The 13,414-nt window shown below is 47.5% G+C and overlaps 1 protein-coding gene across 4 annotated transcripts in view; it reads right to left on the minus strand.

Moving 5' to 3' along the window:
- Positions 1 to 13,414, minus strand: part of SPSB4 (splA/ryanodine receptor domain and SOCS box containing 4) — a 91,380-nt gene that overhangs the window by 26,295 nt on the left and 51,671 nt on the right. The window contains exon 3 of one of the 4 annotated variants that reach the window (XM_063611308.1): positions 5,417 to 5,511. The exons of the other annotated variants lie outside the window; for them this stretch is intronic. Coding sequence (XP_063467378.1) covers positions 5,417 to 5,511 — 95 coding nt within the window. The remainder of the gene's footprint in view (positions 1 to 5,416; positions 5,512 to 13,414) is intronic. 4 annotated transcript variants of the gene reach the window in all.

A 13,414-nucleotide genomic window follows, 5' to 3' on the forward strand; every position in this document is an offset into this window, starting at 1 on the left:
TAACCTAAGTGAATAGCGGGGAGCAGGTGTAAGCTATGGGCAGGGGGCATTTCCTGCTCTTTCCAGAAAACTCCAAAATTCAGATTTTTATGTGACATTTCTGTGTTGTTTTAATTTAGTATGGCCAAACAAAATATTTCTAGGCCCAGATCCAGCCCTGAGCTGACAGTGTCACTTCTATTGCAGAATAAACCTCATCCACCACCGTTAGGGATGTCAGTACCTGCCAACGCCACCGAGGACAGCTGGTCCCTCAGTAAGCTGCCAGAGATCGGATCCAACCACAGAGGCCCAAATGCAGTTGGATCCAGGAATCCGATCATTGTTCTTCCATACCTCAACCAACTCTAGATATGATGTCTGTAACTACATAAAAAACCAGAACTGCTTTTAAACCCCATTTAGTGTCTAAGTGTGCAGATTGGGAAGTTCACTTTGTGCTGATGCTGGCTGAGCACTTGACCTACAGTAACTTACTCAGTCCTCCTCACACCCTATGAGGGAACTCAGGCACAGAGAGGTCACGTGATTTCCAAGGTCATGCAGGCAACATTGGCAGGGCTGCTGGGCTCCCAAGACTCTTGTGTTCCTCACAAGACACTGGTCAACGCCCAGAACATTCACATATTTGATGTACAATGCCTACAATGTCTACTTTTTCCATAAAACCAGACACTTCCTTTCTTATTTTACCGTAGACAAGGGGTAGCAGACATTAGAGGTTTATGGACAAAAACATATTGGTAGAGAAAAATGATAGAGAAAATGAACTTTTTTTGAATTGGGAAAAGGCAGAAAAATACCTTAGTTCAGATAGTGGCAAAAGCAGTTTCTCAAAAGACCACAGACCGAGATGCCCTTGACCATGGATAACAATGATAATCACCTAAGACCAGCAGCAGCTGCCCTCTGCAGAGTCCTGCCAGTGCGCCCAGGCTAGCCATGGTGGTTTAGATGCATCTGGTTGCTGGGCCAGCACAGTGGATCTAGACTTGGCCTTGTTGTCCCATGTTACTTCACAGTGAGAAAAACTAAGTGCTGAGATTAAGCTTCTAGCACAATATTGCAGAGCTGGTGAGTGGAGGACAGGCACCTGTGCATTCACCGTGTTTCATCAGTTACCCACAGGAGTTAGTTCCAAATCTCTTAAGGATTTGTCATGTGCCAGATCAGCTGCAAGGGAGCTGGAAATGAGTGAGATGCCCTCAGCTGGAGGAGTGCACAGTTTCCTGGGGCCATGGGGAATGAAGGGTGCTCCCCCAGGGCCATGCTTAGGGCGATTGACTGAATTCACCCCTGGTATTTTCCACATGAACACAGCTGACCTGTTGACTGAATTCTGGTGGCAACTTCTTGCACTGAATTTATTTATAATTTTTAAATTGAGGTGAACTTTACATAATATGAAATTAATCATTTATTTTATGTTTTTGAGATGGAGTCTTACTCTGTCACTCAGGCTAGAGTGCAGTGGTGTGATCATAACTCACTGTAACCTCAAATTTCTGGGCTGAAGGAATCCTCCCACCTCAGCCCCTCAAGTAGCCAGCACCACAGGCATGCGCCACCATGTCTGGCTAATTTTTTCTAGAGATGGGGTTTCCCCATGTTGACCAGGCTAGCCTCGAACTCCTGGACTCAAGCGATCTGCCTGCCTTGGCCTCCCAAAATGCTGGGATTACAGTCGTGAGCCACCACTCTCAGCCAAAATTAACCATTTTAAAGTATACAATTCAGTGGCATTCAATACATTCACAGTGTTATTCAACAATCACTTCTGTCAAGTTCCAAACCATTTTTATCACTTCCAAAGGAAACCCTGTGCCCATTAAACAGTCATGCCCCATCCTCCATTCCCCAGCCCCTGGAAACCATTAATCTACCCTCTGTCTCTATGAATTTACCTATCTGGATATTCCATACCCAGAATATGAATATGGAATATTATATGATCGTATGGAATCATATAATGAGATCTTTTGCATCAGGCTTCTTTCACTTAGCACAATGTTTTCAGAGTTCATCCATGTTGTAGCATGTATCCAAATGTCATTCCTTTTTATGGCTAAATAATATTCCATTATATCAATATGCCACATTTTGTTTGCCCATTCATCCACTGGTGGACATTTTGGGCTATTTGCACCTTTTAGCTATTGTGAATGGTGCTGCTATATTCATGCATAAGTATTTGAATACCTACCTGTTTTCATTCCTCTTAGGTATATACCTAAGAATGGAATTGCTGGGTCATATGGCGATTCTATGTTTAACTTTTTGAGGAACTGCCAAACTGTTTTCCACAGCAGCTGCATCGTTTTACATTCTCACCAGGAATTCCTCCAAATCTTCCCCATTTGTTATTTTCTGTTCTGCTTGTTTGCTTTTTAATTATAACCATCCTAGTGGGTATGAAGTGGCATCTCACTGCAGTTTGGATCCTTGTGCTGAATTTAAAGCACTGCTTCCTGACCTTTTGCTCAGCATGAGATACAAAGAAGATGGGAGAACAGCTGGGGTAACCTGGAGGGGCTCTGTCCAGGCATCTGTCCAAGACATGGTCAAACAATTCATTTACCCATTGTCCTATGTACCTAAAGGGGCCTCAGAGGCCCCGTCAGAACCCCTCTATTGGGCCACTTGCTGAGAGACCCTGGAAAGCTCCCTGAGGCCAGAAGTGGTCTGTCCATGGGCTCTGCTGCCCCATGCCTTGCCTGGCCACTCCGAGGACTGAGAAGAGCAGTGTCTTGGCACCCAATAACCCATCTAGGGTCATGATGGGACAGCCCAGTCAGCAGGCAGAGGGCAAATCCATGAATTTAGTTGAACAAGATTCCTTCTCTCTTTTGATAGAAGGCCCAGGTACTGGCTCTACCACAAACTCGCTGTGAGAAAATATTAATAATAGCCAGCATCACTAGTGTGGCTACTGTATCAGGCACTGTTCTAAGAACTTTCCGTAAATTAGCTTATTTAATCCTCATAACAACCATTGACATCTTCATTAACAGATGAGGAAAGTGGATCACAGGGGGGTCACCACCTGCCTAAGGGCATCTTGGAGCCAGTGAGTGATCAGTGGGGATCCCACCACAGTCCTAGCCCAGGTTCTGACTGCCACGCATGGTGCCTCCCTGGGTTGCAGTTCTCCAGCTGGGAGGAGAAGGGGGGGTTTCTCCAAACAGCAGAACCCTTTGCCAAATGAAATTTACGCAGAACTCCAGTCTATTTAGCAGAGAGACAGGAAGCTGCCCAGAGTGGACGGTGGGGTCTCGGGTTCTAACCATAAGGCAGGGCTTTGAGGTCTTCTGAGGAGCGGGTTTTGGGTTCCACGATTCTGATAAATGAATATGACAAAGCCCTGGACTCTTGCCTGATGGAAAGGGCACATCACATTTAATAAGCGTGAAAACAATACCGTATACTTACAAAGCACTTTGTCTTTTTCCGAGGACCCAAACACTCCATTTGCTCTCAGAGTGAATCATTCCAAAAACACCCTAGGGGATTAATGGGGCCCTAAAGAACCTCTGTTTCCTACGAAAGAACACTCAGGAAACTGAGAGACCCGCTGATGTGGGTTCTGTGCAAACTGGAGTGTTCCCACTCTTTTCTTGCTGTGGTTTCAGCTTGTACGGCAGTCTCTTGCAGCCCAGGCCTCTTCCTGCCTCAACAGTTCAATCTAGGGACCAAAAATAACCACCAAGCATGGAGCACTCACTATGTGCTGGGCCCTGTGCTCAGAATTTTTGAACAAATCATTTCCCTTAATCCTTATGATGACCCTATGAGGGAGGTACTACAGGACTGTTGTCCCTTATCCAAAAAAAAAAAAAAAAAAAAAAAGCAAGTTCCAGGGTTTAGTAATTAAGTAATTAGGTTGCGTATGCTATGTATGGTATAACGTCCCCAGCGGCCTGCAACCAAACACTTTAATATTTCTACAGTGAAACCTATGAATATTGACACCAAGAGAAATAAGGAATGATATAAATAGTCTCACCCAGTTCAAGCTGAGCCTGGCTGCCAAATGAGTTTGCCCCAAACTTATGAAAAAAGTTTTGGTTTTCAGAACATGGTCCTGCACTAGTGTCTTCATTTAACAAATAAGTGAGGCTCTGAGAGGTTAAAAGACTTGCCTAATTAGGATAACATAGCTGGTGAATACTGGAGATAGAGTTCAAGCCAGAAGCATGATGTTAGAGCCCAAGTCTATAACCACCTTGTTACATGCACAGGTTTCTGGGGGAAACAGCTGACAGTTCAAATCCCTGCTCTGCCACTTTGGAGCCGTGGGATCTGGGCAAATCACTTCACCTCTGGGACTCTCAGCTTCTGTGGGGGTCATTGTGGTTGTTCTCAAATATTCTGGCTCTTGCCCTCTGAGCAATGATCAGCTTATCCTTCCCTACTCACTTGAAGTTAGGTGTGGCCATAAGACTTGCTAAGGAAATGGCAGCAGAAATGATGTGTGTTACTTTTGCTTGGAAGCTTTAGGAGCCAGTGTGAATTTTACTGTCTTCACTTTTCCATTAGTCACCATTAGAGGCTGTTCCTTCTGCCCTGGACCCAAAGTGAGGACACACTTTGTGGAATAAAGCCTCCTGCTGAACAGCAATGAGCACACAGTATGGGCAAAAACAAACCTTTGTTGTTTGAAGTCAATGAGCTTTGGGGATTGTCTGTTACTGCAGCAAAACCTGGGCTATCCTGACTGGTATAGTTTCCTTCTCTATAAAACAAGTTGTGTGAAGATTGAATGAGACGGTACATATAAAGCTCCAAGGCAGTGTGTGGCAATAGGTATCTGTTAATTCCTTCTCCCATTCTCAGCCTCAATTTTCCCAACTGTAAGAAACCATTAACTTGCTTTGTTTTAATGAGTGAAACTGCTAGTTAACCTACGAGATGTTAATGGAAAGAATTTTTGGAGTATCCATAAAAACCTGGATATATTGTCTTACATATCTCTCTTACCACTCTGGCTTTGATGGGGAGGCTGAGAAGAGGTGGTGGGAGGCTGGGGACAGAATTCCAGCCCTGGGGCAGGGCTGAGGCCTCTTGGTTCCTGACAAGCATCTGCTGTGACCAAATATCCCCAAAGGCAGGGCTGCAAAGGGCCGGAGAGTGTTAGGAGGGGGTCAGAAGGGCCAAGTGGCCTGCTGACAGCTGCCGAGCCACAGGAGGCACCATTTCTCCCTCAGGCCAACAGATGGAAGGAGTGAGGCTGTGGGGCGGAGATTCTCTGTGATGAAAATGTGCAGTTGCCACAGGACGTGAGTTAAGACCCATTTAGCAACACCGATTAAGGAGCTATAAATAGCACCTGGGCTCTCTCACAGGCCATAAAACACTCTTCTTTGCACTGCTCCCAGCCTTGGCCTGCCCTGCTTAATTGAGGCTCAAAATAAAATACCTGGAAGGCCGCTTTTTGATGGAAGGCCCTTGTTGCCATGGTGACCAGTTGCTGGGACCAGGATGGGGCAGAGGCTTGATACAAGGCTGCTGAGACTTAAGGTGGGGAGGAAGAGGAGGAGGAAGAGGGGAGAGAAAAGGAAAGTGAGAAAACATTGATAAAGATTACTGTGGAAATCTAAAATCCACATCACGGGGCCGATGGAAACACCAGCTTCTCTGCCTGTAATGGCTACGAAAAATGGCAGCCTCACCCAGCTGATGGGCTAGCAAATGAGGACTGCCGGCAAGGAAGTGGATCTGGCTGGCCCAGGGTAGGTATGGAAGGCAAGAGGAGTGAGTTTCAGGCCTGGCTCAGTCCCTGAACAGCAGGTGAGCTGGAGCTGCTCCCCACCTTCTCTGGGCCTTTCCACTGTAAGACGAGGGGCGGAATGAGAAGGTCTCTAAGCTAGGGGTAACAACTGAGCTCCCACCATTGTCAAGGAGAAGGCAGAAGCTCCATGTGCTGAATCACCTCCAAGATGTATGAAGTGATGGAAGCAAGGTGCACGGCAGGGTGTGAGCGGACTGCTGCTGTTTGTGTATTTGTGGGAAACACCTTAGAATACACAAGAATCTGACAGCATCGGTTGCCTCTGGGGAGGATGGCTGAAAACAGGGGTGGGCAGAAGACTGATCACTGTCATGTTTTAATAAAACCTTATAAATGTATTCAAAATAAGTAAAATCTAAATTTAAAAAACTGGACTCCAAAAGGCTCAGGTTTTGATGAATGAATAAATACCAGTTAGAGCGGTGGGGTCACCCTCCATGATCTGGTCTCTTTGCTGACTGCTCTCTCCCTCATATGCACCTTGGACTTCTCGGAACCTCCTGAGTGCTGCTGTGCAATTTAAAGCCGCCGTGCCTTCACACATGCTGTACCCTGCCCTAAAAAGCCATTTTCGGTCTTCCCCATCTAGGGAAAGGGATACTTGAGTCTTTAAATCTCAACTCAAATATTCTTCCTCTGTCTGCACTTCTTCGATGCCACAGCTGATCCAAACACCTGATATTCTCTCTCTCCTCCACGCCTCCTGCACTACCCAGAGCCCTTTATTAATGCTCATCTCACTGAATTATCATTATTGTTACTTGTGTGGCTACCCGATAAACTAGGGGCTCTTTGAGGCATGGCCTGGGTCTGATCCTAGGGAGTACCCCGGGACCTGGCACAGAATGCTGCTCAGTAAATATTCTGCATCTCCGAGAGATCGAACACACACAGAACATCTATCCCAGGTGGCTCCCTGGTGGTCTATCCACTAAAAATTAAGTCTTTTCTCTTATTCCACCTCCCGCTTTGGCCTCATCTGAACGCGGGAAAGTTAATTTTTAACATTAGTTTGAGCAAAATACAATTAGGAAGGGAAGCCCTGCAGCAAGAAGTGATCTCAGTACATGCGCCCAGCAGCACACAGTGAAGGGCCTGGCTGCTGCTCTGCCCACTGCGGTAATTGATTTTGTGGGTTATTCATAGCAAAGGTGTCATCGGGGCCTTCACCTTGGCTGCCTCTCTGTCTGCCTGCTTGGGAACCCTGTGGTAACGAGACTCCCACGAGAAGGGGTTGCCAGGCAGAGGCTCCTGAGCTCAGTGATTTAACTAGCTCTGTGAACTCAGTAAGACTCTGACCCTCGCTGGCCCCCATTCACAGCAGAAGGGGCTTGCACCAGAGTCCCTAAGGCCCTGCCCACTTGGACACTCTATCTGGAATTTTAAACATTAGCCCAAGCAGGACAGAACAGCGAAAGAGGCCACCGCAGACAAATAAAAATCTTTTTTTTTTTTTTTTTTTTTTTGAGACGGAGTTTCGCTCTGTTGCCCAGGCTGGAGTGCAGTGGTGTGATCTCGGTTCACTGCAACCTTCACCTCCTGGGTTCGAGTGATTCTCGTGTCTCAGCCTCCTGAGTAGCTGGGATTACAGGCTCGTGCCACCGTGCTTGGCTGATTTTTGTACTTTTAGTAGAGATGGGGTTTCACCATGTTGCCCAGGCTGGTCTTGAACTCCTAACCTCAGGTGATCCATCCGTCTTTGCCTCCCAAAGTGCTGGGATTACAGGCCTGAGCCACCGTGCCCAGGCACAAATAAAAATCTTCAAATCAACTTTAGAGAGTAGCAGAGGGGATGTAAGCCTGTCCCAATAGTTACAGGATGATATTCACATGCAAGACAGACTCCCAGAGGGAAACTCAAACCTAAGGGACTACCTCTCTTCTTCAGGGCTGAGTTGGAGGCACTGTTGAAACATGTCTTCACCAATACTGTCCTTGCCCTGGATGGAAGCGTAGTGGGGACAGGACAGAGGCCAGGCCCAACTCTGTTTTCTCTGTCGCGGAACAGACTTTTCTCGTCTTATTTATTTTTTTCCTAAGCCTTTTGCATTCCTATGAACACACCTTTCCAGTGAATGAAGCGACATTACCATGAAGATAGTCTTATCACTCTGATTTACTCAAAAGATAAATCATGTATGAACTTCCATTCTACTAACCTTTATGTTAGTTACTAATGGATTTCTGATGATTTTGCCTCCAGCATCCTCCATCTGCCCTTTAGGTAAAACCTTTCAGATCCCTTGGGGAGTGTGTTTTTCCTGAGGCTTTGCCCCATCCCAACCCCAGGCATGGAGCCTCTGACCAGGCTGAGCCAATCAGCACATTCCAGTCCAGTGGCCACTGTGATTGGTTCAGGGGTGAGCCTGAGATCCCAGTGGGGCCCATGAGAATGGATTCCAGGACTTGTGCTGGGCACAGCCTGCAATAAGAAGGAGCAACAGGTGGACCCAGGGCCTCCTTGAAGTCATTTGGGGACCTGAGAAAGATGACCCCATACAGAGGCCTCTAGAATATGTATGTAGGAGGGGCTCAGGAGTGGTGGTCTGTGAGATGGAAGATCTAGGAAACACTGTCTACTTAGATCCTGTTATTTCAGGTAGGTTGAGGGTGTGGGGCCTAAAGCCCCATAAGACACCCCTAAGGTGCCACTAGACACGAAGGAAGAAGAGCTGAGAAATGGAGAGAGAGACGTCAGACCTTGCCAATGGTGTTTGAACCTGGGATACAGGTGAGGCTAAAGCAACTACAATTACTCAGTGACAAAAGCACATATATTCCTTTTATTAACTTAAGGCAGTTTGGGGTCAGATCTTCTGTTCCTTACAAAAGAATACAACTAACAAACTACTTCTGCTGTGCTAAGCCCATCCTAGACCCTGAACTTGGTTTCTTGGACTCTGATCGGAGGTAGTTCCTGATCCTGATTCCTAGGGTGTGGTAGAGGGTCTCTGGTCTGGTGAAGAAAGGCATGGGGTGAGAACTGCCCTTAAGAGGGCTGCAGTCAGAGCAGATCCCAGGGAGGGTGAGAAGCCATAATGGGATGCCTGAGGCCAGGCCAAGATGCACACTTAGAGGAGGAGGTGCGGCCTTCATGGAGTGGCCCGAGGGCTCCAGAAAGCCTTGCCCCACACTGTCTCCCCAACTGGTACCTCAAAACCCGCCTGAGCATTTTTCTTTGAGTTCAGTGCAACATAGGAGGACAATAAAGAGTCAGGGAACGTCCAAGTTAAAACGGAGTCTCCAGGGACACCAGCCTACACAGGAGCTGCAAAAAAAGGATCTGCCACCTAGAGGGCTAGAGTGGCTGACTCAGTGCCACCATGGCCAGTCTAGGGCAGAGCACAGACTAGAACCTCTGAATTCTCACTTCCAAATTGTAGTCCCTTCCAACAGCCCATAGCTGTTATCTTTGCTCTTGATTCACATCCCGTTATGCAAAATCTGTACCACCAGGTGGCGACGTAGAGTTACCGCATGTAGTGTGGAATTTTAAGTGGCCATCACGGATTCGCTTTTATGAAAGTGTATCTTTATTTCATCTAAAAGATAATAAGCAATTTACCAGGAAAGGGAGATGGAAAAGAAATTTTTTTTAAAAAGATAGTATTCATTTAAAACTTTAATCAATTTTATTACAACTTCGAAGGCAAAAGAAAAGAATTATGATTACTTACACTGTGTCTTCTTTAATAATTACTTGCCTCTTCCTAACCCTGTCAATGAGGGAATGGAGAGAAGCCATACCTTGAAGTCAGACCCGCCTGGTTTTGAAATTCAACTCTGCCATGAATTAGCTGTATGTCTTTGGCAAGTCACTTCTCTTTGAGCTCAAATGATCCATCTGTAACAATGGATTCAATACTACGCCAGACAGGGCTGCTGCATCCTCGGGGGATAGCATATAGTAGGTGTTTGATAAATCTCAGTTAAATGAATGAATGAGGTACCTAGTGGAATGCTCGGCATAATATAGCAAGTACCCAATAAATGACACTTATTACTAGAGGCAAAAGGGAAGCGGATCTACCAATGAAATTATAGGCCATGGGCAGTAAGAAATGAGGCTTTGTAGGGGATGTGGGAACTCAGTGGGAGGCCAGGAATCACAGCGCAATGGTGGCTGCCCACTGGCTTACTGCACAAGGCGGATGCTTTTCAACTTCAGTGTGTAACATCCCGTTTCACCACGCACCTCAGCCTCAAAGCCTTTCTGGAATCCTTTCTGCCTTGCAGTGAAGTTCTGAAGGAGAATTCCTATCCACCCTTTTCTGTGAGTGCTTTCTGGCCTCACCTGTGAAAAAGAGGCTAAAATGGTTCCTGAATGTATGGTGCTAAAGATATTTAAGGAACTCAGTCCCCTCATTCATCTGACGCCATCCGCCTTGTGGGCTGAAGACTTTCCAGACTCAGGGCCTCATTCTCTACGTCTGCAAAACCCGCAGGCGGCTTGGATGGTACCCATCCCTTCCAGAGGTGGGATCTTGGGTGTACTCCCCCTCAGGCTGACAGGCCTTCCCAGGGGCACAGAATTCTTTTAAAAGGAGTATTGGTTCACTTCAAACCTCCTCAACTCTAACGGCGCAAATTATGTGACGCTTTATTTTTCCCAGCTTGAATGGGTAGACCTAGCACCTCATAAAGTGACAGGGAAAATATTTGGCTGGTTTCGTAAACCGGGGCCACAAAGGCTCACTTGTGATGGGCTGGCCACGCAGCCTGTGCCGGCTCCCAGGACGCCCTGGCAGGCCCTGCCCAGGTCTGGGCAGCAAAGTCTGCAGACACCACTGCCTGCCTGACACCGGCCACCTGTGTGCAGGCCACGAGGTCTGGCAGCCTTTCAGTCCCGCCTGGCCATCTCCTCCCACAGACTTACAGAATCTAAGCTGCCAAAAACAACCCCAGCCATCTGCCATGCAGAGGAGATCCTTGGGGGTGTGTCTGGGAGGCCCTCAAAGAAGCTTCTGTGGCTGGTCAGTGGCAGCCACCCGGGAGGTGTCTGCAGTGTGTCCGGGTCACAGTCTGGCCCCAGCAGGCTCTCCTCAAGGAATCTACCCACAAACTTCCCTCTTGCCAGACTCATGTACTTTCTTCCCCTTCCCCAAGAAATGAAGCAGATTCCAGCCCCTCGCCTTTGCTCCTGCCACTCCCACTGCCTGGAGTGCTTTTCCCCTGCCCTCTCCCTCCAGCCCATTCCTGCCCCATTTCAGGGCTGCACAAGGTCTTCTCTCGGCCCAGTCCCTCTGTCATTCTCACCCACAGGAACCTGCAGGCACTCATTGTCTGTACCCCTCACTAGATAATCACACCCTTCTAGGGACTGCTTTATTGTTTAATGCTGGGATTATTTATTTCACTGCTGAGATCATTTCACTGACACCTCATTTATTCGAAACTGTTGGGGAAAGCTTTCTCAACATGAGTGAATTTGTCGGATCAGTGGTCCTTTTAAGTGACGAACCTACTTTGAGCATGATCTCTTTGGGTGGGAATTTTTCTAAGACTCATTATTCCCTCATCTTGAACCAATCACCCTAAACATAACTGAATCCATTTTGGAGGATTCAGAATTAGAAAAAAAATAAAAAAGTCATTTTTGGTACTACAACCTTGCTCTGCCTGGCTCCTGAGGGCTGGGCCTCATGCCCCTTTGCTGAATGGCTCTGGACAGCCGCACTTTAAGAGTTCTTGTTTGCTGTGGCTGTTCTGTGTCCCTCATGTGGGTAGGCAGTTGGCTGTTGGAGGGCTGTGGCTGGTGTGCCTGTCTCTGGCCTTACCTACCCCTCATTCTCATTTGTGGTTTATTGTGTGGAGGGAATGGAAGGCAGGTAACCAGGCAGGTATAAATGAACTGCAAGCAAGTAGCACCTGAGAAGACCTTTCTTTAATATACTTCAGGACAGAAGCTGATCCCTTCCCAGGCACCAACTGAGTCTTTTCCGTTCATTTTTAGGGTCGGGATTGTGTAGAGCTGAGGGCACCAAAGGTGTGTGCAGTTCCGATGCTGCCATTTCCTTGGGTTGATGAGTGAGCTGGATGGGAAGCCCTTTGTTCTCTGTCGTGGGGCCCCTCTGTGTCCACACTGTGCCTGACCTGGAGTAGCTCAGTAACAAGTCCCAGTTGACTTGCCTTGGGGGATGTGGCCTACCCCAGGGTTCACTGTTATCAGCTCCTGCTTTAGAACTAATTGGGCCTTGAAAGGGCATGCTAGGTCTGCAAATGGAGCCAGCTCAGAGGGGGCCATGGCTCCAGGCCAATGTAGGCTGCTGTCTTCAGAGGCTGCCCCTTTGCCACTGGGATTCCTAAAGCCTTGTCGCTAACAATCAGGTATTGGGAAAACAGAGATGTCAAACAGCTTTATGCAGCACCCAGGACAGGCGCGGCCACTTGGGAGCCATTCCTATTTTTGTAAGTGACCGTATATCTGGTTTGGGCTGCAGGAAATCCTCTTTTAGGGTCTGGGAATAGGGAGGAGTCCTGGAGTCCAAGTGTGAGGTAGAGGCAGAGATGTGGCCTCTTCCTCATGGGCAGGCTTGGCTGCCCTAGGGCTTGAGGAGTTCTGCCAGGCAGTGTTCTCCTCTTGGCCATGCTTTCCTTGAGCAACCACACTGACCTGCAGGCATCTCAAAGGGGCCACTTACCTGTTAGTAAGTCTGCAATTTTGCCCACACCCCAACTTATCCGTACTAAAAATTTTCATATATACAAAGTTTCCATTCCTGCTTGGTTCCTTTATCCTCTGTGAGACCCTGTCTGCTTCTCCAGCTTTTTTTCCTGCCATGCTCCCTGCATGCCACCTGCCACCTGAGTTCCTAAGTTGTGCCAGCCTCCCTCTTGCCACAGGGCCTTTGCACATGCTGCTGCCGCCGAATAGAATACCTTTTTCTTCATCCCTCACCCCCAAAGAGGCACCTCGCTTGTTAATTCCTCTTCTAAGCTTAGAGGTTCCTCAGATTGGCCGCCTCTGGCTCTCAAGACAGACCAGGCCCCACTCATACACTCTCCGAGGACCATCTACCTTCCCGATATGCCACCCTGCACACTAGTAACCACAGGCTAATTTCTGTAATCGGTTGTATGTTTTCCTTGCTAAGTTGTACGTTCCATGGGGTAGGATCCCTGGCTGCCTGTTCACTGCCTTATCTTCAGTACCTAGCACAGGGCCTGGCCACAGTACCTGCTCTGTATATATTACTCAGTTACTAAGTGACTACACCCTTCACTCCAGCTCTATCCACACTGAGCTGCCCCATACCCCGAGCCCTCTCATAACTCCGATTTCTTGCTCTTTCTGCCTGGATACACCTTTATTGCTTGAGTAATTCCTACTCTTTGATGAAGGAATGAATGAAAGCATGAATAAACAAACTATTAGAACTTTTGGTGATTTATGTGAGAATCCACTGCACAACTGGAAAGGCATGAAATGTGGGGCTAGAGGAACATTCCCGGAGGAAAGGGCCCTTGAGAAGGAGTACTGCCTTCAGGGAAGCATGATGACTTTACAAGCATCTCTCTAAATGCTTCAGGGAAGCCTACAAGTCTCCAGTGAGCAAGGGCTGGTGGGTGGAAATGAATAGTGCAGAACCTATTATGACTAATTTAAGATGTGCAACACATTATCAG

Source organism: Symphalangus syndactylus, chromosome 10 (assembly GCF_028878055.3).
Source record: "Symphalangus syndactylus isolate Jambi chromosome 10, NHGRI_mSymSyn1-v2.1_pri, whole genome shotgun sequence".
NCBI classification, from domain to species: domain Eukaryota; kingdom Metazoa; phylum Chordata; class Mammalia; order Primates; family Hylobatidae; genus Symphalangus; species Symphalangus syndactylus.